Source organism: Bacillus rossius, chromosome 1 (genome assembly GCF_032445375.1).
Source record: "Bacillus rossius redtenbacheri isolate Brsri chromosome 1, Brsri_v3, whole genome shotgun sequence".
Lineage (NCBI taxonomy): Eukaryota > Metazoa > Arthropoda > Insecta > Phasmatodea > Bacillidae > Bacillus > Bacillus rossius.
In genome coordinates this window covers 55,887,135-55,913,770 of record NC_086330.1, presented here as the reverse complement: position 1 = coordinate 55,913,770, position 26,636 = coordinate 55,887,135, and the positions used below count along the sequence as shown (strand labels likewise).

Sequence of the window (26,636 nt, the reverse complement as noted above, 5' to 3'; positions counted from 1 at the left end):
ATGGGTTGGGTTAAATGTAATTTAATATGGTTTCTGTAGTATACGTTGGCCACAAGTTGTGGTAGCCACTCTAACTAAATATGGTATGTTCACCACTCTCTAATTACTGTGGTGTGTTCTCATGGGGTTTTGGTGCCTATTCTCTTCGCAGTAGACATCAGGAACGCTGCTACTGGATTGACTACCAGACTGATAATCCAGCTAGCACGTCACTGCGCTGTGTTACTGTCCAGAGAGTAATTATTAAAAGGAAATTTGGTATTGTTGTGTGACTAGTGGAAATTTTCATTACTTATGTCCAGGTCATTTTTATAATTAACTGACGTTTGTTATAAATGAAATAGTAATAGCTGGAAAACATGATTTTAATGGGTTCTTGAATATGGGCGTAAAGTTACTGTTAACGTGTAACTAAGCGAGAACAACCAAAATAATATATTTTGTATGTTAATTTCTGTTCAAACCTAGGTGTCGGTAATTAGATGCAAATTACATCACTGGAACACATTGAATACCATGCCGGGTCTAGCTATACGCTGTCGGAGGCTTGAGGCTCTCTTCTCAGGACCTCCAGGTGGTCTGCTGCTACGCTGGAACACTGGACGCTGTAAGCTGTAATTGGCGAACTACAGAAGATCTGAAGTAGCCGGGTGTCTGGCTGAAGAATCGACTTCCCTCTCGTCCTAGAAAGTCGGGATTAATTTGGATTGGTCTCACCAATCGTCGTGGCCGATCGTAGCTGGCGCTGACATCAGTCGTCCGGAACCACTACAGGACGAAACGGGACCGACGCGGAAGTTGGCACTCGATGTCGCCGATACTCCCTATCTAAGACTTATTCAGTCCAGAACTATTCTCTCAACTCGTAGAATGAATGGAGAATTCTAAATAGTACACGACCGCGGATGACGCGAATCTTCAATTCCTCGGGCGGCAACCAAGGCTTTGGTTCACCCCAGCCCGAGAAACATCTTCCCGCTGCAAGATGGCGATGGCGTTTCCTTCCTTCCTACTTATAACTATTTACTTTCAGTCCCTAGCAACCAAGGAGCTATAGCTATTAGCAAACCAAATTAACTGCATAGTGAAATAAAACTTGGATGTTAGCGTGTAAGAGTGCTGAACTAAGACCAAATGAATAAAGTTTCCAAAGAATAATGCTTAGAAGACCCTGAAGTTAAAAGTGTGTTGTCTCTGGCAATCAGATGTGTAATATCTGTTATACTTTGGTTGTCCTCTTTACAATAAAATAATTAAATACATGATATTGGCTCATGAAATACACAATTAATGTTACAATAATAATAAAAATAATAATAATATAACTGTAAACAGTTGGACTGGTTACATAAACTTGCCCCAAAAATACACTTACCCCGGTTTACCTTACTCCCTAACTGTTTAATTCCATTATTAAGTCCAAAATTACGACATCGTTTTTGTAAAGAGGTAATTTTTCGGTTGTTGCATGGCTTCTGACCGGTTTGTTTATCTTCAATTTCCCTAGCACATTCATAAATGCAATTAATTTTGTTGATAATCCAACTTATCGATTTTTTTTATGTAAATCAAGAACAGAAGCAATAACACTGTCGTTGATGAACTCAAATTACTAGCTGCTTAAAAATAAATAAATATATGTGTGTCCATCTTATCTACTAAATCAAAAGTTAGTCAATTTAATACAGTCGTACACGGGAACTATTTAATTCAACGATTAGTTGTTTACTTCTATGTTGCCAACGTTTATAACGGAATAAGGGAGTTTTGTTTCCCAAATTTCTCTTACGTTTGCGATTGTTGGTGTTGTCTACTCTTAACGGGTGTAATGTGTTGTTTTGGACAAAATGTCCAGTACGTTAGAGAGCAAAATAAAAGATCTTCAAGCGCGACTTCAAGCTGAAAATGAAGCTAGAGAAAGAGACAGACTCAGAGACAAAGATTTGACCAATATTACTTCAAGTCCTAAGCATCGGCCAATGCAAAGACCTCGAGAATGTAAGTGCTCCCTGAATGTTACGATAACACACGTTCTTATTTTTTTTTACTTTTATTCTAGTCCGCATTTAATGTATTTTTTGCTTGGGATTTACCAATTTTAAAATATTGACAGGAAAAATAAGGTGTTAATAAACATTTCTTCCATGTTTGTAGTTGAACCAATTAAAATTTAATTTCATAGCATGTAGTACAGATTTAAAAATAGCTGATCTTTGTTAATTAAAGATTTTTATTTGCCTTTGTAAATTTTCTGTAATATACATCAAATTGCACAGATTGATTATCTTAGGTGGGCTAGTTAAGAAAGCGGAACATTTTTACACAAATCACTAAAGACTTAATGCAAGAAGTTTTGTTTGCTGTAGAACATTTAATTAGTACTTACCTAAAACATAACAAAATTAACGAAATTTTAAATTTTGCATTTAGAGCATGAATTATTTCTTATACATGTGACTGAATATTGCCAATCATTCACTTTACAATCTTAGAACAGTAAATTGTAAGATTAGTGGTGTGTCTGCAAAATTAGCAAATTAAATTCAAAAATGCTGTTTTTAATTTTGGGGCGTTAGATTATGAAAACAGCTGGTTAGGTTAGATTAGCTATAAAAATACTGAAAATCGGTTAGGTTAGCTACATTAATAATAATCAAAATAGTGTAATTCTGAAGGGAGATACTTTTTGAAAGAAAAAAAATACGATATGTGTACTTAATTACATGTGTTAGAATTATACTTACTTGGCGTAGTAATAAAAAACTATCTTTGATTTTGCATGCAAACAATTAATAGAAATAAAAAAAACTAACTTCAATTTTGCATGAAAATAATTTGGAAATTAAGTAATAAATATGGTTCGTAAAGTTAAATTCAGTCAAATTAAAATTTCTTTAAGCGGACATCACAAAGTTAAGTTTAATTCTACTTCATGTTGATAAATTAGTGTTGTAAGTTTTGGTATACTAAATGGTTTCGCCGCTCGATAGTATAGCCCAACCAGACACATTCATTTGTTTTAATGCAATCAAGGCCTCCCGTTTGCAAATTTTAAATTGCTATATTATATATATGTCAACTCTTCCAACACTGTGTTTTTGAATTACAAATGCGTAATCTTTCTTTTAGTGGTTTTAAATTTGGTTTTGTTTTATGTCTGTGTGCTAAACCCATAGTAGAAAGTATGATTCATAAAAATATATGCTCCCGCATACAAATATAAAAAGAGAATTATGCAACAGAAAGATTCCAAAGATTAACAAAGGAAAAAATAAAATTAAAATGTGCGTGGAATAAACTTTTGAGGTTGGTTCATGAAAAAAAAAATTAATTATAAACCCTAATCTTAAATACCACCCCCACTTCCCAGTTATAGCACAAGCATTGAGCATAGGCCCTTCTGCATTTAGGGTAGGTTTTCTGAAATTTTAAATATACCTATATAACTTTTTGTTTACTTATGTGAAAATAAAATTGCCGAACCTTGTATCTTTTTTTTTTTTTTTTAAGTAAACATCCTATAATTTTTCACTTGGTTTACCAGCCATCTAACTAAAACAATCAATAATAATTATTTTTTCCAATGCTTTACATATTTTACCATTCTGTAAATCTACATTGCATTTCCAGTAGTTTCCTGTAAAATTTATCTTTTATGGTTGGTGAGGTTAGCCACATTTAAAATACTGTAAAAATAACACATGATTGGATGGATAATTATGTCATCTATATTAATTAAGTATTCATTATAGATTAAATACATTATATTAATGTAACTAACTAGGAATGTGTATGTTCTGTAATTTTTTTGGTTCTGGTTCCATTTCGGTTCTTGGAATTCGGTTCGGTTCTTCTTCAGTTCCGGTTCCTGTCTCATTGGTTATGAGGATAATCAATCTTTAAGAAGAAAAATTTTTACTGTCATCGGTAGTATTTTATATAAAATGGTCTATTCCGATATCAAATATATAGGAAATGAACATGCCAGTTGAATGAAATGAATCACTTAAGATTTTTGTTTAAGAAAACAAGCATTTTGACTCTTATCAGGATCCAAGCGGTTGTGTTTTTTATCACAAATGTATGCTGCCGTGCTAAAAAGCCGTTCACTAAATACTGTGGAAGGTAGCACACACAGGTACTTTCTAGCAAGTATTCTCATAGTTGGAAATGTTTTGCAATTTTTCTAGTATTCGAATACGTTTGTGTTGGCTGGTGAAGTATTTTCAGAAAAGAAAAAAAAGACTTAATTCATTTTCATTGATGCCGTCAGTCCTTTTTTCCTTGGAGGATTTGCTAAACAGGTCACTATATCGAGAGCATATGTCCATGCTGCTTGTATTAGTAGTTGGCTGGAGGGCTGATTCATTTGTGGCTGTCTCACTACTGTCCTGAAAAAATATAATACAAAAAACAGAAGCAAATTAGGACAGTTGTGTTGTGTATAATGTTCACTGCTAAAAAAAAAATTTAAATTGTAGCATTCCTTACAGTTGTGTTTAGAAGTTGCTGTGCTTCAAACGACAATACAGTTTTTGCAATTTCCACTTTTTGTACATTTCGAAAGGGTTTGGTTTTAAATCTGGGATCTAGTAGAGTTGCAGATGACAGTATTTTATTGTCCTCCATTTCAGTAACTTATATCTTATTCTCAGTGAGGCCAACAGGTCATTTTTCAGCCCTTGTAGTCCCGATCCAATTGGTGCATCTTTCTGAAGCTCATTTTTTAGGACAGGAACTAATGGAATAACCTGCAAAAATATATTTTAAAAAATTAGGCTTACATCATCCTATGGCATTTGACTTTGTATGACAAACCATTTTCATTTCAACTTACCTCTGAAGCTGTTACACTTGGTGAGCTGACTTGTGTCGCAGAATCAAAAATATCCAAGATAGGAATTAAGTTTTCAATCAGTGTCCACTGCTGGCCTGTCAGTTCTGGTAAATTCAGCTCGCCACTTGTCAGCAAAATAGCCTTTTTCTGCTCCTGTAGCCTTTTTAACATGTGCAACTTGCTATTCCAGCGTGTAGGCTCGTCCTGGATAAGCCTTTGCTGAGGTACACTAGCTGTTATTTGGCACTGTTTTAATATCTTCGTAGCACATGCTGAGTGCTTGAAGTGCCCTACAAGCCTTCTACATTGAGGCAACAAATTGGTAAGAATTTTATGGCTAAATAAGCCATCCTTCAACACTAACTGCAGTGTATGTGCCATACATGCTACATAAACGAATGCAGACTGCTCCAGACCTGCAGTTATGTTACGGCCATTGTCTCTCAGAATTGCCACCACTTTTTCTGAAAGTTGCCAATCTGCCAACACCTCTGTTATAAATGAACAAATATTTTCCTCAGTGTGGCTTACTTCTGGAAATGGCACAACTTCCACACACAGGTGATGCCAAATAAAATTTTCATCTAAATAATGAAAAGATTAAATAATCATCATTGGATACCGATGTCCATAGATCTGTGGTTAAGACAACATATTCCTCTATGCTCAATTTGTCCTTAACTTCATTCGGAACATCGTTTTACATCTGGGGAATGACTTCATTTGCCAAACTCTTACGAGAAGGCATTGAAAAACGACGTTCTAAATGGTTCACCAGTACCTTGGAACCTCGATTTTCTGTGACAGAAAGTGATTGCCCATCTACACAAATAATTTTGGCAATCAACTTTACAATGTCTGTTTGCCGCTTGTCTCCACGAGGAAATTTGGTTTGCTTGTCAAAACTAGCTATTATTGTTTGTTGCCTAGAGCTCATATACACTTTAGCCCTTAATTTCATGGTGTATCATATACACTTTAGCCCTTAATTTCATGGTTTATCATATACGACACATTAAGTTTTGAAAATAAACAAGAAATTACTTTTTTTAAAAGCCGTATTTCTCTCCGTTGTAATATCTTTGGTGTAGTTTTATTTTCTCTGGATTTTGATGCCACCTGTCGATACAAAGAGAAATTATTGCAGCATGATGAGAAGATGGCAGCGCGAGGGAGGAAGTATGTGCGTCACATGGTGAGTTATATGTAAATTTTTAATGAAATAGGTAACTTTTTAATTTAAATAATTTATATACTTTCAAAAATAGTATTTAGGCATTGCACTATAGTATTATAATATAAAATTACATGTTGATTTTATATGAGCCATAAAAGTATGTATCACATGTGACACATCACCAAAAATTAGTAAATCAATGTCTTGTTACATATGTATCATATATGACACATTGCCAAAACCTTAACATTTATGTATGCTTTTAGGCTGTATCAAATATAACACATTGCCAAATATGTTAACAAGTAAATCATTGTGATATTTTGCAACTGTTACTGGAAGTCTTAGATTAACAAACAAGTTTTAGGGTGAAAAGGCAAGTTAAAGTTCCTTATTTCAAAGATATATAGTTTGAAATATAAACATTTTATTTTTACAGGGCCAAAAGATCTACTGCTCATCAAGAGTGCAGTCCATTATGGAGTTGCTTCCTACAAATGGGGATGTTTCAGACATGGCCACAGACTGAAGATGATCCAGAAAATGATATTTTCAAAATATCATCAAGAAGGGAAACCAACAATGACGACACAAGTTCTGTAAGTTCTGCAGCTCCATCTATGACAGCATCCGTTGATCCCAAGATACAGGTAAAGAAATATAATCATTAGAAAAATATATAGCACAATTAGGTCCAGAATCATACCAACATTCCTATGATTTACAGCATGCTAAGAACATTCTAAAGACAAAAACGCCCAATTTTCCTTGTGATCATGCACTGCCTCAAACACATTCTACAACTGCTTTAGAAGCCAGACAATCAACTGGTATTTTTTTCCCCATAACGCAGTTGCCACAGTGCCTACAGCATTACCTGTTCTTCCGCCACAAGTTGAAGACATTCCTGTTAGTTGTAAAAGTGACAGTTTATATGATGCACATTTACCTACCATAGTAGACAGTTCGTTTAAAAATTACATGGATGAACACCAGATAATACATTCTGACACCATAAAAGCAAGTAGTGATCCTACTACTGCGAGTCAAACAATATCCATTTGTACAGAAATTAAAACTCCAATATAAATTCACATCAATATGGAAACGCCACAACACAAAGACGCCCACAACTTTCCTGTTACAGCTAACAGATTCCATAACAACTTCATTCAACAATGATGCTCATGTAACCACAAAGGGAGGAAAATGTACACATGCACCAAGTAACATAATGCAGTCTCCTGTAACCCGCTCAAAACGTAAGTTGGAAACACAGAGTCCCCCTCTAAGCCAAATTATTGGAAAGTGCATGAAACCCAATACCACTGGAACAATTAAAAGACCTGCCAAGCATACAAAATTAGACATAAAGTGGAAAAACATTCCTTTTCGTAAACAAGATAAGTTTGAACCAACAGAAAATAAAATCTCCGATAGAGTACTTCACATCTGTTTTTCCTGAGGAAATTTTGAATATTATGGTTGAACAAACCAATTTATACTCAACTCAAGTCACACAAGTGAACGGTGGATTTGCTTTAGTGGTTACGAAGGATGATATTACCGATTTCTTAGCTATTGAGTTTTTAATGGGTGTTGTAGACATGCCATGTTAACTAGATTACTGGTCGAATGATTTAAGGTATGATAAAATAGCCAGCCCCATGCCCCTCAAAAAGTACCAACAAATATGACGTTTCATCCACATCGTAAACAATGATGATGCAAGTGATGACAGGTGTTTTAAAATCAGGCCATTAGTTGAGATTATTAGGGAACAGTGCTTGAAATTAGACAATGAATCTCGATTTTCTATCGAGATGATGATCCCATACAAAGGGAAAAAGGCAGGAAGTAGGAGGCAGTATCTTCCTAGTAAACCCAAGAAGTGGGGATTTAAAGTCTTTGTTCGTGCTGGAGTCTCCGGTATAATTTGTGACTTCCTTCTTTATGGAGGTGATGATACTTTTCGTAACTGCCCATTTACAAGAGAAGAACTCTTTGGACTTGACTCAAAAGTTGTCATTGCATTCTAAAACTATTCCTAATCCTGCAACTTCAGTTGTCTATTTTGACAATTATTTTACAACTCTTTCTTTGGTTTACTACCCGCGGAATAAGCTTGGCATCTTCAGTTTAGGTACAATCAGGGCAAATTGGATTCCTAGCTGTAAAAAACTCACTGATGAAAAATCAGTAAAAAAGAAAAAACGAGGAAGTTTCTGTAATGTAGTTTCAGACGAACACAAGTTGTCTGTTTTCAGATGGGTCGATAGCAAAGCTGCAACTCTAGTTTGTTCTTATGCTGATGCCTATCCCATATCAAGTGTGAAGAGGTATTGCAAAGAAACTAGAGAAAAAGTGGAGGTTGCATGTCCATATGTTGTGAAGGAATACAACACACATATGGGAGGAGTAGATTTGGCAGATATGCTTATCGCTCTATACCGGACACCCATAAAAACAAGGAGATGGTACCTTGCAATTTTCGCACAGTTACTTGATATCTGTGTAAACAATGCTTTGCTTTTAATGAGACAAGATCTTCAGCTGTGTAACATGAAACGAGGCATGTCACTCAAAGCTTTCCGAATTGAACTTTTTGAGAGCCTTACATTGAATAAGAGAGTTCGTGGTAGACCTAACAAATCAAACATTGCACCTGTTGAAAAGATCAAAGCCCCAATGTAGCCTCGACCATGTGACGAAGTGAGACTTGATATGTTTGGACATTTCCCAGTGTTTACATCACATGGAAGATGCAAGCTGTGTGTCAAGGGCCAGACATTCTTAGAATGCAGTAAGTGCAAGCTTAGGTTTTGCCTGAAAGAGAAGAGCAATTACTTAGATTTCCATACTCAAAAAACAAAGTAACCTAGTAAACGACACTACCATAGTCTATAAACATTGAAATAACTAGCTGTTTGAAATATTGTAGTGTAATTTTTTGTGTGGTATTTTAGTTTGAGCTCATAAAGTTTGAAATATCTGTTGCTGTACCTGACTTGTACACTATAATTTATTTGTAGCAACTTATACTGGGTAATAAATTATTTCAATGGTATTTCCTTTCCAGAACTAATAATTTTGTGTACTGTAAAAAGTTTTAATTGTAATGTAATGTAAAACATATATTTAATTGTAATGTAAAACATATAGCTTTTAGAATGTTTCTTGTACATTCTCTAATTTTGATTTTTTAACGTACGTTTTTGCGATATGTATTTTATGCACTTTATATATTTTTGATTTCCAACTGCTGTAAAATTTACCTTTCATTGGCAATGTACCATATTTGACACATCACAAAATTGAAGTGATTGTTTGCATATTTGGCAATGTATCACATGTGATACATTCATTTTATTATACTTTTTAAATAAATTGAATTTTTTGAATATTTTTTTTCTATTATTTATCACTTCAAACATGCAAAATTATTGTTGTAATAATTTTTACTTCCAAAAAATTGTTCTGCCAAATTAAGGGTTAAGCCTACACTTGTTGGATCTCTCGATACAACACTTGAAGTTGATGCAGATGACGATAATGATGAATAAGTAGAAGCAGAAAATTGTTCCTTTGCTGAATTTGAATTCTCGCCTGCCTCAGAAGAGGTTATGTCACCATGTGACTTGAACAATTTACTAAGTGTGTGTTGTGAAGGTGGCACATTTATTTTATTTTTGTCCTGTTTTTCATTAAATTTGTCACTGTATTGACCGCGAAGATGTTTAATTAAATTTGATGTATATTTCCATACACCTCTAGAAATTCTGGCTCCATAATGTTCGCATATAGCAAACTTCTCATCTGCATCAAGAACAAAATATTCCCACACAGACAACATTACTGCAACAAAACAAACTCCTCATGCACAAAGCTGAAAATATTACTTCCTTTATTAATTTACGTGCCAATAACACAAATTATTTATCGTCTAAACCACGACTGTAGCCAAAACAATACGTCAAAGTTCTGGCTGTGTACCAATCTCCCGGTATTATTGGTCGCATGTGTTGAAAAATTACGGTAAAATAAGCAACATGTTAAAGTAACATCTAAAAGGGTATTAATTGTTTACTTCAATTTTTACATATGTACATTTAAAACCATATGGTTTAATTCTGGAATGGTAAAATAACGTTTACCGTTTATAAGTTAAACATGGCAGCGCAGCCGCGGCATATTACTGTAAATAAATTAAAATAACAATATGATCAAGACTGAAATTTCGGAAAATTATTCAATTATCTGTATTTTGCTACATTTACATACAGAATAAAGTTATCCCTGCACTTGATATAATATAGAACATAGTTATGGCTGTGATTGCATCAATTTTCTTAAGCGCATTGAGTCACGCCTGAGATATGTACGTACAGTAACTTCTGTCTGTTTTAGATATGCGGAATGTTTTATTTACCTATTTATTATTTATATGATTATACGTAATGGAAAACTCCATTAAATAAATCATTGTAACACGTCTTAACAATAATTATGCTGAACGGTTGTTTTTTAAATTTGAAGTGTAGTGAAAATACTGAAAATGAACAACCCCGTAACTTTAAAAGACCGATATTTTCAGTACCCGAAAATGGTTCCGGTCCGGGGGCCTAGAACCGAGGAACTGACCGACCCATCCCTATAACTAACCTAACTAAACATTCTTGTTTGCAAAAATCTGCAACATGCAAATGTCTAACCTCGAAAATATATATTAATAAATCAAATGATCATGAACACTAAGAAATACAATGAGACATCAAATAAGTCATCTTTGCAAAAATCACAACCATTCAGAACAAGAAAACGTCTTATTCCGAATATTCAACATGGTGAAAACATGAACATTCTACTGGAAAATAATTCTCAGTAGGCCTATTCAAAGCTTTGATAAAGCAAATCAATCAAAGCTCTTTTTAATATTCAATTTTACTTGACCTGTAATTTGCCATTAGTTTTATTTGAATCTTCGGTTGTAATGCAAAGCTTCGCATCATGGTACTGTTTTAATTTGTTAATTTTTTTTGTTAGCCTTTTGGGTGTAGCTTTTAAGGTAAAATGAAGGATTTGTTAATAATGTGATTGCATGTTCATGATGCATGTAGGCAATGCATCTGTTGTCATGAACTGATCTGTTTACAAGGAATGTAAAAGACTGGTGAAAATGTTTAGGGTGATTGAGGGGCTGAGGAAAGCTGAGAGATAGGTTGAACAGAGGGTGTATAGGGAAAGGAGAGATTGAACAGAGGGGTATTGTAACTAGGTTGAAACCATGCTAACTGCTATTATTTTTGTAGCAGCAAACCACGGTCTGATTACCATCTTTGCCTTGCTAGGTGGATCTTTAGGTTTCACCAGTTTATTAGAAATGAACAAAAACAATGTGTGATTCCGTCTGAAATATAATTACTCCATACTGAGGAAACTTATAACAGATACAAGAAAATATTAACGTACAATATTAATTACATTCTTAAACAGCTCTCAGATATATTCAAAAAATAATAATTGGCCGGCCGTACATGGAATTATCAAAAGTTTCATTTACTAGAAATACATAAACCAATAAAAAAAATACAAAATATGTTTAAATGATCCCAGTATCTATACTTAAAGTCCAGAAATTATGTTTATATAATTAACTGCATCTGACGACATAATTTAAAGAAAGTTCAGAAAAGGGTCAAAAGATACAGAAGCACAGAAGGTCGGGGCTTCGTTTCCCGGAGATCACGCGGGTACATGATGCCAGGGCGCTTGTGTCATGTTGTGGAAGGGAGATGAAAATGCCAATTCGGCGTCCGGCTCTCGGACCCTGTCTGGAACAGTCAGAATCAAAACTGATTAGAACTTGTGCACAGACAGTATACGGGGCAGAAAATGCCCGGAAAAGTTAAGGGGAGGTTGAGGAAAGTCGCGGATCGTCACTCACCAGACAGGGGAGTTGGCTTCTCTTTACAGGTGCGTCGCCAGCCAGGAACTGGATCCCGCGAATACGCGGCTGGTCTCTGTCGTTTTTATCATTTCAAAAAAAATTTAAAAGAAAAAACTATTACATTTTGTACTATGCAGATGGACTAAACTACTTGAAAAAGATTATAGGGATAGCATCCCTTATATAAGCGACTACATAGTCGGTTGCGGCCGGATGGAAGTCTTGCAGTGTCTCGTCGATCCGCCGATTTTCGCAAAAGGGTCCGTCTGCAGTCGCGACGTGAAGTGTCTCGCGGAGAACCGCGTCTCGTAATTAAAAGTAAGTCTTCTATCAAAAGTGGAGGGGGTGACTGGGAGTCTGGACCGAAAGGTCCCGAAGTTCCCCGAGTGAGGGCCATAAAAAAACTCTGACTGATGTCTCGAAGTTGGTAGCACTGGCAGACTTTAGCGCTACCTGTTGAGGGGTGTCTGAGATAAAAAGAATCGACTCGCCCAAGGCGTCTGCTTTACCAAGGGAATAAAGGGCGCAGTCTAGTGCTGCACTCTGGCGGCCTACAGGATAAGTTGGCTGGGAGGTTCGCGAATTTGCCGCTGGGTATCGTGTGCGGTCCATCTTGGCACACACAATTTTTTATGCAAGGCGTCCTTGGAGACGGTCGCTGTCTGCTGGGGTTTCTGACCTGTCATTGGCCTTAGGCGAATTCTTAGAACTGAGAGGGAAGAGGGGTGGAGTAAGGGGGGGGGGGGGAGAAAACGCAACGACGCTGGGAACAAGCATCCATGGCGTGCTTTCAGTGGAGTGAACCTAATACGTATTCGTGACAGTTAAGGCTATGGTCAGCTTGCCTCTGAGAAATGGTAACAGCTCGTCCAGAGCTGCTGTAGGCGGTTTTAGTCATGAAGTGAAGTAACGTTACAGGACTGGGACGTGCCTGTAAGCGAGGGAAATTTTAAACTGGCTGCCAGCAAAGTATTAGATCTGCAAAATATCAGATACGTCTCTGGGAAAGGTGCTTCGGACTACTGGCACAAAGTTTAACTTAGGGGAGTACACCAGCCTAACAAAGTGTAAATCGCCCTTTAGTTACCAAATTATAAAGAAAAATAAAATTACCAAAAATAATTTAAAATTAGAATAAAATTAGAAAAAAGAGTGTCGAAATGCCTAATTTCCGGCACATACTCCCCCACTGAAAGGCGGAGCCAGGGTAAGCAACCAACAGTGAACATAAAATGATTGAAATCTGGCATACTTACCCTGTACCAGAATCGACTTAGTTAAACTACTTACAATACCTGATGAACTTACTAGGTAACATGACCATACAAAACAACTTTAAAAACTAATTGACATGATTATTCATTGTTTACACATAACTTTATGAACTAGGTATCATCATTCTCTTATGAACTAAGTTACATATTTATTTTATGTACTAATTTACATCTCTCTTATATGCTAAGTGGATCTTACGGACTAAGTGGTGCCACTTAAAAATAATATTTTATCCTAAAACATTCTTAATATTAAACATCTGAAATGTAAACACTCTTACAAACTAGTACCATGGATTTTTATTGCTTATAAATATAACCTAGGATTTTTATATCTGTCGACACTGCGTGTTGCAGATGGCACGCCGAAGCTTTGTTTAAGACTCCTCAAATAGGAGTGGAGGGCTGCACCTAATTTATGTTGGGGTGCACCTTCTTTAGATGCAAAATGTGCGCGCGCGTTATGTACGCACCAGAACTTGGGTCGGCTAGTGCAACCGTTACTGGGGTTAAAAAGCGCTGGATTTGCCACGGGCCATTCCAGCGATAAGCAAGTTTGGCTGATTGCTTGTCGATCGCCTTACTTTGTGGGTGTGATCTGCACAACACCATATCACCTACCGTATATGGATTAGGCGAACGTTTCTTGTTGTATCTCTGCCTGCTTGCCGCATGGTATAAGTTCAGGTTATGCTGAGCTCTTCTCCAGACCTCTTTTATGTTGCGAGGATTATCTGGGAGAAGCTCTTGTAGTGACCAGAGATTAGAAAGTGGATTATTGGGTTTATACGTGACATGATTTCAAACGGTGTGGTTTTGTGTCCCTCATGTCTGGCATAGTTGAAAGCCATTTGTAACCAGACCAAATTAGTGTCCCATTTATCCTGCGAGTTCGCATGATATGCTATTAAAGCGGATCGGAGGTTCCTATTAAAACGCTCTGCATGTGAAGGCTGTGGATAATAGGGAGATGTGGTTACGTGTTGAATACCATGGGAAAAGCACATATTCTTGAAAAGTCTGGATGTAAATAGTGATGCGTTATCTGACACAATTATTGAAGGTAAGCCTGATATTTTAAAAATGATATTTGCAATGCTTGTATTGTGGTTTCTGCTGTGGCTCGCCGGAGGGGAATGAGCCATACAAATTTAGAAAATGCATCAATAGCTACGAGAAGCATGGTGTGTCCAGTTTTAGGACGGGGGAAGGGGCCAACAAAATCTATAAATAATTTTTGCATAGGCCTTTCAGCAACATCTGATGTTAAAAATCCAAATTGTGTTTTCTGTGCTGGTTTACTCAGGGCACATAATTTACATAATTTTACCTTCTCAGCAATGTCTTTATGCATTCCATACCAAATAAAATGGTGGCGTATGCCGTCAATTGTTTTGTATGTGCCCAGGTGTGCTCCAATGGGTGAGCTGTGATAATATTTAAATACCTTGTCTCTTAAATTCTGAGGAAGGGCTATTCTGTAAGTTTTGCATTGTGCTGTTCGTCGATACAGGAGACCTTTTGAAATTTTGCAATATTTTGGCGGTGTACCTGATTTTATTTGCTGAATAATATCTGAAATGTAAGGATCTGAATTTTGGTGACACTGTAAGTCTGAAAACGCTAAAGGAAAATCAGTGAGTAGAGCATTACAGATTGTTGGTTTCTAATAAAAATTCCCTGTGTTCAAGGTATTGCAGAAACTTGTCGATTCCGAATACAACTGCTAGGCACTCGAGTTCATAAACTGAGGACGATTTTTTTTTCTTGATGAGTTAGGGTGCGAGAGGCGAAAGCTATTGGTTGCCTGTGGCCATCGAACTCTTGTGATAGAACTGCGCCAATGGCGACACTCAATGTATCTGTCTGTAGTATGAATGGTTTAGTGAAATCCGCCATTCGAAGAACAGGTGGGCTGGCTATAGCTTGTTTCAAATAACTAAAAGCTTTGTCTTGTTCAGGACCCCAATTGAATGATGTGTTTTTCTTCCGAAGAGCATTTAAAGGGGCTGCATGTTCTGCAAAATTTGGGATGAATTTGGCATTCCAATAAATCTAGAAATTCCTTTTGGATCTTTTGGAGGTTGGAAATCTGCGATGGCTTGAGTGCGGCTTGGGTCAATTGTTACTCCTCTACTGGAAATTATGTGTCCTAGGAAAGAAATTTCAGAAAGAGCAAATTTAACCTTCTTTGTGTTTACTGTCAGTCCTGCTTTACGCAGCCGGGTGAGAACTACAGACAAATGAGCTATGTGGTCTTCAAAAGATTCGGAATACACAACAACGTCATCCAGGTAATTAAATACAAATTTAAATTTTAAATCGCCAAAAACTTGGTCTAGGAGGCAAGTCAGTACCTGTGCGCCTGTGGCTAGTCCAAATGGAACTACTTTATATTGATATAAATTCCAGGGCACGCAAAAGCCGGTGATGTGTTTTGACTTTGGTGTTAATGGTATTTGATGGTAGGCCGAATTAAGATCGAAAACACTAAAATATTTGACTTTGCTAAACCATTGACAAGTTGAATTCAAATCAGGTAATGGTACCATTTCTATGTCTGTTTGTTTGTTAATTTTTCGAAAATCCACAACTAAGCGGTGACCTTGACCTTTGGGGACCAAAAATGCTGGAGAGGAAAAACTGGAAGTCGATGGTTCAATTACATCCTTGTCCAATAGGTCTTGTATGTGTTCACGCATGATTTCCATTTTGGGGCCCAATAATTGATACGGGTGACACCTGACTGGGGATTTATCCAAAAGTTTTATATCATATTGCACTAAGTGAGTGCGACCTAGTTTCTTTGTCAAGACATCTGGGAAGTTATGACATAGATTTTCCACTGCTTTTCTTTGCGATGTGTCGAGGTGTGTCAGGGATAACTCACATTCATCCTCAGCTTCAGTATGTGTTGCATTTACATTACTCTCATGCTGTATTTTAGATTAAACAAATGGGATAACAACAGATTTATTAAATTTGAACTTGAAGTTTCTTGCTCGCAAATCAATTACTAAGCCTGTTTTAGAAATGAAATCCGATCCAAAAATTATATCAGTAGCTAAATCCTGTGCAACTAAAAATGGAAACATCCAGGGAAATAAATCAATTTTAACTTTAATGACGACTGCTTGGTTAACCTTTAGTGGTTGTTCTGATGTGGTGAAACATTGTATTTTTATTGGTTTAATTTCCTGAACCAATTTCTCCTTTTGTAAAACATGAAAAAGATTTGCTGAAATAAAACTTCGGACTGAGCCTGTATCAATCAGTCCTGGAATTTCGTGTTTACCAATTAAAGTGCTCGCATAAGGTAATACTGTTGGTATACCTGCAAAGATATTATGACATGTCCTCTTGCCTGAATTTTTAGGATTTATGCAATTTTCGCAATGTGTCCTAGGGTCGGTAGAATTTTTTACCTTATTTGAATTTATGTACATTTTTCGTTTTTTTTCCTTCTACGAGACTTGTTTGACTTTTGTGACCTATTTGAATTTCTTGTGTATTTTTGTTGTTGTATGTCGTGATTACTCTTTGGGTGGTAATTAAATCTGTTATTGTATCTACTCGGTGCATGTGGGGTAGTGACTCTATTGCATGAATTATCCGGATATGATTTTTGTTTGGGTGGCACAGAAGGCTTGCTTTCTGGCCACCTCGTTACTCGTTTTTTTGGTTGTTGTTGTTGTAATAATTTTTCTGTCTGTACTTTGTGCGGCATTGTTCAATCACATGCCCGGGTCTTTTACAAAATTTACAAAATGGCATCTGTTGCTGGTTATGATTATATCCACTCTGATGGTGACTGTAATCATTTTGTTTTGTTTTGTGAAAAGTGTTCATGTTCTCTTTTCTCGGTTGAGGTTGTGATTCTGACAGAATGGGGTGTCGATCAAGGGAACTCGGGTAACGATTCCTTTGGTAGTCGGCGAATTCTACATTAGTGGCATGTATACACAAACGGTCCAACTCCGCAAATGCATGTGGTCTGCTCTGAAAAACTGCTCGCGATCGCTCTGCAGGGCTAATTCCATCTAGGATATTGGAAACAATTTCGCACTCTGAGGCGCCTAATCGAAGGACTCGAGCGGCTTCCTTAATGTCAGCAATGTATTTACTTAATGGCTCGTCTTTCTGTTGAAGTCTGTTGTACCAATCAAGTCGCAGGTTTGTGAGCATGCGCGCTGGAATAAAAAAATCTAATATGTCAGCATGGTACTGATCAAAGGTTAGGTTATTTTCTATTGCCAATGAGGTTCGTTCGCTGAGAGGTGGGTGGGTAAGGGGAAAAACTATCTCAAACAATTCTTTGTCTGGTAGGTTGCATTTTTGGTGTAATTTGAGTAACTGTCGCAAAAACTCAATCAGTTTTTTAGGATCTAATCCATTGGTTTCCGGGAGATTGGTGAGTAGTCTTTCTGCTGGGTGGGCGATTTTACTGTAGAAATGGGTTGTTTGACCTTGGCCAGGTGGTGGTGGGTGATTTGGTGCAGGATTAGGGTTGTGTGGAGGGAGGGGTGCTGCAGGTGCCAGAGGGAGGTACGAGGTTGAAGGGCTGACTTGGGGAATTTGTGGGTCAGGTTGGGGAATAGCTGTCATGGCGGTGGACTGTGCAAGAGAAGTCGCGGTGCTATATGCACTTACCTGAGGTAGGGGTGAGATTTGCGTGCCAACGGCCGCAGAGGGAGTGTGGAGTTCTGGAGTGGTCTGGAAGGATGAAAATGCTGACTGGAACTGTAGGTAAGGGTTAAACATTCCCGCCATGTTTGGTGGAAGGTACATTGGTTGGGTGGGGTGAGAGGGGTGCGCAATGATTTCGGGAATAGGCCGAGTGTAGGTGACCTTGGTGACTGGCTGAGGTACCGGCCTCGCGATAGAAGGGGAGGGAAACCACATGTGGGTGGATGGGTAGCCAATAGTAGTGATTGCAGAAAACGGGATTGACGTAAAGGGAACTGGTGGCGGTGATGAAGGCGGAGGCGATACTGGTAATGGAGATACCAGAGTGACCTTGGTCTGTAGTCCCGGTATTTCTGTCGGTGTTGCTTAAGGCTGTGTACTTGTAACAGGCATCTTATCCTGAGGGATGGGAATTACGTCAGTAATACTCTCGAAGAGTGGGTCCTGTATGGTGATGAGTTTTGCACTCAACTTATGTGTGAGGTCAGGTATTTGTTGTCGGCATTTGTCAATTTCTTTGGTGTAGACACCATTCAATTTACCTCCTGATAAAATGGACAGGTTGTGGAATCTAGTGGCAACGTGGTTTAGTCGTGTGATGGTTCTTAATATGTTCGTTTTGTTTGTTTCGTTGTGTACATCATTAGCATAAGCGCTTATGTCTTGGAATTTACCACAGACAATATTGAACTCCTCTAGTGGGTCCAAATGTACATTCCAAGTAATTGGCTGTACTTGTTTCTGGCAAACGGCTCTGAGTCGTTTCCTGAGCTCTTGGACATCTCCTGAGGTCGGTTGTCCCTGGAGTGTGAGCTCATAAATTATCTCGTCCTTAAGAAGATACTCCGGAGTGATCATGTTCAACTTATTTTAAAAACTCTTAGAACCTATAATTCTTACTCTAGGTTGACATGCAATGCACAAAACACTCTTAACTTAAACTTAAATTAACACTTAAACTATTTGGTTGCACCCTGACTCTGCATAATCAGTGGGTCGCGTACTTATAATATTTTGCATTCCCGCCGACGAAAAGGGTAATGTCCTCTCAGGTGTAGGGCGGAGGGCAGAGGGGGGAGTAGAAGGCGGCGTGCTATCACGCACGTGTGGCAAGGTTACAGCTGTCAACAGACGCCGCGGTCCTCGGCCGTCGGGCGTGGGGAAAGGGGGGAGTGGTGTCTGTGACCTTGTGTATGTCACGTCTGAGGACGCGCCGCGGGAGGGACAGCTGTGGGCCGCTGCGGAGACGTCTTGCGTTAAATTAGATTAGTATTGCTTGTAAGGAAATAAAATTAAAGTTACTTATATTCGCGCTAAAAAAAATATAACAAGATTCCCGTTCAAATATTTATATTAAAAAAATTAAATATCTAAAAATTTACTTTACTTTATGTTATTTTTACTGGAATTGTTTAGAGACAAAATCACACACTAATAAACTATGAACCCCAGCTTTGCTACCATTTTTGTAGCTAGGTTCAAACCATGCTAACTGCTATTATTTTTGTAGCAGCAAACCACGGTCTGATTACCATCTTTGCCTTGCTAGGTGGATCTTTAGGTTTCACCAGTTTATTAGAAATGAACAAAAACAATGTGTGATTCCGTCTGAAATATAATTACTCCATACTGAGGAAACTTATAACAAATACAAGAAAATATTAACGTACAGTATTAATTACATTCTTAAACAGCTCTCAGGTATATTCAAAAAATAATAATTGGCCGGCCGTACATGGAATTATCAAAAGTTTCATTTACTAGAAATACATAAACCAATAAAAAAATACAAAATATGTTTAAACGATCCCAGTATCTATACTTAAAGTCCAGAAATTATGTTTATCTAATTAACTGCATCTGACGACGTAATTTAAAGAAAGTTCAGAAAAGGGTCAAAAGATACAGAAGCACAGGCGGTCGGGGCTTCGTTTCTCGGAGATCACGCGGGTACATGATGCCAGGGCGCTTGTGTCCTGTTGTGGAAGGGAGATGAAAATGCCAATTCGGCGTCCGGCTCTCGGACCCTGTCTGGAACAGTCAGAATCAAAACTGATTAGAACTTGTACACAGACAGTATACGGGGCAGAAAATGCCCGGAAAAGTTAAGGGGAGGTTGAGGAAAGTCGCGGATCGTCACTCACCAGACAGGGGAGTTGGCTTCTATTTACAGGTGCGTCGCCAGCCAGGAACTGGATCCCGCGAATACGCGGCTGGGCGCTGTCGTTTTTATCATTTCAAAAAAAATTTAAAAGAAAAAAACTATTACATTTTGTACTACGCAGATGGACTGAACTACTCGAAAAAGATTATAGGGATAGCATCCCTTATATAAGCGACTACATAGTCGGTTGCGGCCGGATGGAAGTCTTGCAGTGTCTCGTCGATCCGCCGATTTTCGCAAAACGGTCCGTCTGCAGTCGCGACGCGAAGTGTCTCGCGGAGAACCGCGTCTCGTAATTAAAAGTAAGTCTTCTATCAAAAGTGGAGGGGGTGACTGGGAGTCCGGACCGAAAGGTCCCGAAGTTCCCTGAGTGAGGGCCATAAAAAAACTCTGACTGATGTCTCGAAGTTGGTAGCAAGGATAAGTTGGCTGGGAGGTTCGCGAATTTGCCGCTAGGTATCGTGTGCGGTCCATCTTGGCACACACAATTTTTTATGCAAGGCGTCCTTGGAGACGGTCGCTGTCTGCTGGGGTTTCTGACCTGTCATTGGCATTAGGCGAACTCTTAGAACTGAGAGGGAAGAGGGGTGGAGTAAGGGGGGGGGGGGAGAAAACGCAACGACGCTGGGAACAAGCATTCATGGCGTGCTTCCAGGGGAGTGAACCTAATACGTATTCGTGAAAGTTAAGGCTATGGTCAGCTTGCCTCTGAGAAATGGTAACAGCTCGTCCAGAGCTGCTGTAGGCGGTTTTAGTCATGAAGTGAAGTAACGTTACAGGACTGGGACGTGCCTGTAAGCGAGGGAAATTTTAAACTGGTTGCCAGCAAAGTATTAGATCTGCAAAATATCAGATACGTCTCTGGGAAAGGTGCTTCGGACTACTGGCACAAAGTTTAACTTAGGGGAGTACACCAGCCTAACTAAGTGTAAATCGCCCTTTAGTAACCAAATTATAAAGAAAAATAAAATTACCAAAAATAATTTAAAATTATAATAAAATTAGAAAACAAAGTGTCGAAATGCCGAATTTCCGGCACAGTATAGAGAAAGGAGGCATCGAGAGTGGAAGATCCAGAGGGAAGCAAGTATTCCTGGTGAGGACAGGGTAGGAGTGAATGGGCATGGGAAAAGATACTGGCTGTAAGAGAGAAGGACTTAAGTAGGAGGCCTATGGGATTGGGAGGATAAGGTAGAGGGGGTAACTCATTGCCTCCGAACGGAAGCCCAATTGCAAGCGTACAAGCTTAGCGTTTCGTATCTGTAGTTTATGTGCTTCAAAGTTGGCAACTGATTTTCAGCAACCTCAGGCTAGTGATTGGAAGCTAAATGTTTTTTTTCCTGTTTGGTGGGGGTGATTCAGATTATGGAGCAGGGTTGTGATATTGTAAAGGCCCTCTCATACTGTCATACTTTTGCTTCTAACACCTTTTAGTCACCGAAAATGTCACTTAGTGCAGCTATGTTTGTTTGAAAAATTAAAGATTTAAGAGTCTATCAAATATTTTGCATATAGTACTGTTCGAAAATATGTCTGATGTTGGACAGAATCATTCCCAGGGAAAACGGAAATAGCGTTGGTTTCTGTCACAATGAAATTAAAATGGCAAAGAACACATGGGTGATTAAAGAGGGTATAAAGGTGAAATAATTAAAACGGTGTTAACGTGAACATAAAAAGCTAAAGATGTGTTTACTTTATTACTACATGGTGTTAAAAGTAAACAAAAAAAAAGTTCACATTACTCATAAACAAACTAAAAATTCCATCCAGCACTTTGATGTGTTATTTAATTTTAAAATGAGATTAAAATTGAAACGGTTATCTGTCCAACTTTATTTGATGGAGAAGTATGCAAGCCATTTTTGTCCAATATTAACCCTCCGACTCTGTTGTGAAATGTAGTTAGAGACAACATTTGACAGTGTGACAGGGCCTGAATGGCATGTGAAAGACGTGACTGTGGTGCTTCGTCCCCAGTGGGGGACATGGTCCGGCCGGAGGGCACCCCGACGCGGATCCGGAAGCCCATGAACCTGCCCGTGGAGCTGGTCATCCAGCAGAAGAATCAGGAGAGCGGGGAGATCGAGCGAAAGCTCCAGGAGATCATGAAAATGAATGGCATTCTCAGCATCAACGGCAAGGTACTGGCATCCGGGTCTGGCAAGGGTTGTATTAGTGTTAGCAAGGCAGGATGATCAGTGTGACTCTCAATTGTGCTTCTAGCACAGTATTACTTCCATCTGCACGGCTCTATACTAGTGCGCACTCTTCAGGTCATGCATAGGGGCATGTGAGATTTGAGCGGTAACCATAACATTAAGTGGTGGAAATGAAGATGAAGGGGTTAAGTCCCTTGAGTGCTTCCAATAATCTGTACTGGATGTTTCATGCTTAAAAATTATTCTGAAAACACACGTTTTCACCATTTTCGCTCTTCTAAAAATACATTTCAAAAACAAAATACAGAAATAGAACTACTCATCCGGCCTCAGCGTAATCTGAAGTGTTTTTCGTAAACAGACCCCACTCTGACATCTTGATCAGTTTTCAAATTGCGTGGTTTCTTCTGAAGCTCTGCATTCCGTATGTGTGCCCAGGTAGGCAGGGCCCTTAAGTTGCACTTGTTTGGCATTTATCGTTTGCTAAATGGCAAATATAAAATGTAATAGAATTCAGCTATATGCAATAGGGAAACAACTACCATTTATATTATTAAAGCTGATTATTAACTTAGAAAAATAATTAATATGGAATTTTGATGTCAAATATTGTGGCAGTGAATTTTTTTTTTTTAAATTATGGTTTCACGTCTATTTAGAAAGAGGTCATTAGAGATTGTAACACATGAGTCATGACACAAATCAAGGATTTCAGGGAAGGAATCTGTCATAACTTAGTAAGGAACCATCCAGCGTTTTCCTGGAAGTAATTTAGGGATACCATGGAAAACCAGACCAAGCTTTGAACTCTGATCCCCTGGATGGTGTAAAATTTTATCTGCAAGGCTTTCTGAAAATAGCTGTAGAACAAGAAAAGTGTATTTGGTTTCTTATTGGATCACTGTGTTCAGCTAAAGTTAAATATTTATGTTGAGAAGTGATTTTGGATTCACCTCTCTGAAACACGTTAAAGTATTTTGGAAATCCATATTAATATTATAAAGAGAAGTATGAGTTTGTTGTAAGGTTTGTAAAAATATTAAAATTACTGGGTGATTACAAAAATTCTCTTACTGTTATTCCAGATGGATATAGGCTATGTAATAAAAATATATTTTTTCATAAGATATGGCAATATTTGTAACTAAAACTAAAGAAAAACTTTCAAATTGCTTGCGTCTGCTAGCGCTTCTTCACGAGCTGGCATCTGGTGCTCATGTACGTTCTAAATATGTTAGCTTATCTTACATATCTTTCTTATATATCTTGCAAGAAAACATAATTTTCAGATCCTAATCCATCTATTCTGTAATTATCTTAGCAGTCATATCAAAACAGTAGTGGTTAAATAATTTTGAATGCCAGATGATACAAAACAATCAGCTCGAATATGATTTTTATTAGCAATCAGTTTTTTTTTATAGTGATTCTTGGAAGAAAATTTTCTCTATTAAATATCTGTGTAAATCCAAATACTTCAGCTAGTAAATAACTTTCATACCATTGAGAATTTTTTATCAATTTATTAATTGTGGTCATGTCATATTTTTCATGAGTAAGTTTTATTGCTTTTTGTACTTCAAGCTTAAGGATCAGTGTTTTTCAAATTTTGTGATCTATTATTAAATTTTGATTTGGAATTATAACTCCAACAAAAAAGCAAGCAGTTGCATAGCATCGACATGAGGTATTCTGTTACATAATTTTCATAATCTAATAATTATTACTTACTTGCTAATCCATGTTGGATTTTTGCATGTTCACGTCATTACCGTTGTTTTATTGCAATCCTGACAGATGTTTTACTATATAAGCATTGCATGGTAGTTATGGTTAATAAATTTTTTAACCATATTATCTATGCATATGTGAAAAGTCAGGCAATTTAGCTATACATAGTTTAAAAATTTTTTATGGTCTTTTAAATTGTGGTGATTTAATTTTTTATGATCCTACAGTGGGGTAGTGCAGACTTAACTTCTATCATCCCACTTACGAAATATTTCTTGATAAAGAACTAGAGTTAGCACAACATTCTGAATCAAACATGGACAAGTGAAGCTGTATCTAAAAAATGAGTTGTGATACCACTGCCACATCCCATTGTTATTGAACTGCCTCGGATTCAGTGGTTTACTGATTCTCTATTTTTTATATTAAGTGTTATTTTATCATGTGCATACTTTGTTTTCAGAAGTACCAGACTGAGATAAAGGACCTGCAAGATTTAGGAGAGCTTGGAAATGGTACTTGTGGCCACGTTGTCAAAATGTTGCACAAACCCAGTGGTACTGTGATAGCTGTCAAGGTAAGTCACTTACTCCAAATGTAAGTTAATGCAAAGTAAACCATTTTTTCGTCTTTCTCTTTTTATCTTCAGCTCACAATAAGTAAAAATTCTTAATTTTTAAATAAGAAATGTGTTTATCAGTAAAAAACAAAAACAGTTAATTTTTTGATTGAACAAATTGTAAAGTAAAGAAATAATTTCTATTTCATCATGTTCCATGCTGTGAAACATGAACAACAAACAAGGGCTCTGGGAAAGATGAGTATTTGGGAGGTGGGTGTGTATTCAAAGTATTCACAGCCTGAGGTTTTGTGTGTGTAGCAGCAAGTGGTGAGGTACAGTCCTCACTGTCGCGAGTCTGAGTCGTCCTCGGCATGTTTAGCTACAGTGAGGAAATTCCTTTTATCTGGAGTTACCTCTGCAGATCTAGACATGGTGTGGTACCCAATGGCTAAAAGTACTTCAATGGCTGGATCCACCGAAGCAGGCGCAGGGAGACTTCAAACATTAACCTACATTGTCTTGCTTGGGAACTGAAGCTGAATTTGAGAGCTGGGAGGTTCTGCTTGGATCCTGTTCCTCGAATTTGGTTGGTCGTCCATTGTCTGTATGTTAGCAAGTCACAAAAGTTACGCAGAAGTTATGAAACTGAAGGACAAGCCACAAAAGTAACAAAAAAAATCTTGCAATAAACAGTAATGGTGCTGGAATTCACAACACTTTAATTTCCAACAGCCATTTATTAATTTGTTGACACCCTACTTCAGTTTATAGTTACATATTAAATATAACTAGTTGGCCTCCGGCGAATTTGCCACCATGCCCCAGCCTCATAGATACACAAAAAGCTTGGTTACTGCACATAGCTTGAAAGTAGCGAGTTTCTGCCCCTGTGACCCTCCCACCCTCTCTCTTCAGGTTATAGTCATACAAGTATTGTCATCCGAATCACATGTACTTCCAAATTTTCAAATTGATATAACAATTATAAATAGGTTAAAATCAACTTTCAAGATTTGATTGCATATTTAGTTACACGTGAAGCTAATAAAATTGTTTTTAAAAGATGTCGCCTCATGTGTTATTTTTTATAGAACTTAAATTTTTAAAAAATATTTTTGATGCATGTTTGTTTCAACACACTTTCAAGCTGGTTTCGTGTTTTAGAGAGATAAAATATTTACAAGTTTTTAAGTGTAATAAGATTTAAACACAAAAAGTTTCATAAAAATCGGTCAAGTAGTTTTTGTGTGAGGCTTGAAAAAAATAAAGACGTGAAAACCTCACCAGGCAATAATGCGTTTAAAATTCCAGGCAACGCCATCTATTGAGGAGATTCAAAACTAAATTGTTATTAGCGCCGTTAGTTCGCTAGCCGCCGCGAGCTTCACTTAAGTGAACGAGTCTCACCAAGGAGAAGGATAGGAATTATCTGTGCAAAAATGTGGTTTTCATGTAATATCTCTGGCTATTGTCATTGTAGCGAGACAAAATATACACCAGTTTTTAAGTCAAAAATAAGCTTTTAAACACAAAATTTTTCATCAAAATTGGACCAGTATTTTTTGCATGATGCTCAAACAAACAAACAAGCAAACAAACAGACAGACGAAACAGATACAGTTTTATAATAGTGTGTGTGTGTGTGTGTGTATGTGTATACACACACACACACACACACATACATATCCTGCTTTTTACACTTTTCCATTTTGATTATGCTGTTTTGCATTTTTTTTTTTTGTGTAGAGAAACGGTTTCCCTGTAATAGGCTTGACTGTTCCAATGCAGCAACTTCTAATAAATGCTAAGTGTTCTTGGCCCACTGCTTCACCATCATGGTGAATGATCTAAGGAAGGACATAACAGGGTGCATGCGACTCTTTGCGGGTGACTGTGTGGTGTGTGGGAATGCGAAGGAGGGTGGGTTATGGGAGGATTTGGATAAACTGGAAGAGTGGGTGGAAATAAATGACATGAAGATAAATGTGGGCAAGACAAAGGTGGGTAGATCTACTAGGAAAATAAATTGGATAAGTGGGGCCTATCGCTGGAGGGGAGAAGTGATAGGTTACTACATGTACCTAGGGGTAGTACTG

General features: G+C 37.6%; 1 protein-coding gene across 1 annotated transcript in view; it reads left to right on the top strand.

The window, feature by feature from the left end:
* Window positions 1–1,705: 1,705 nt before the first annotated feature.
* Window positions 1,706–26,636, top strand: part of LOC134536332 (dual specificity mitogen-activated protein kinase kinase 7-like) — a 66,738-nt gene continuing 41,807 nt past the window's right edge. The window contains exons 1-3 of the mRNA XM_063376088.1: window positions 1,706–1,998; window positions 22,066–22,229; window positions 24,442–24,555. Coding sequence (XP_063232158.1) covers window positions 1,848–1,998; window positions 22,066–22,229; window positions 24,442–24,555 — 429 coding nt within the window. The 5' untranslated portion in view covers window positions 1,706–1,847. The remainder of the gene's footprint in view (window positions 1,999–22,065; window positions 22,230–24,441; window positions 24,556–26,636) is intronic.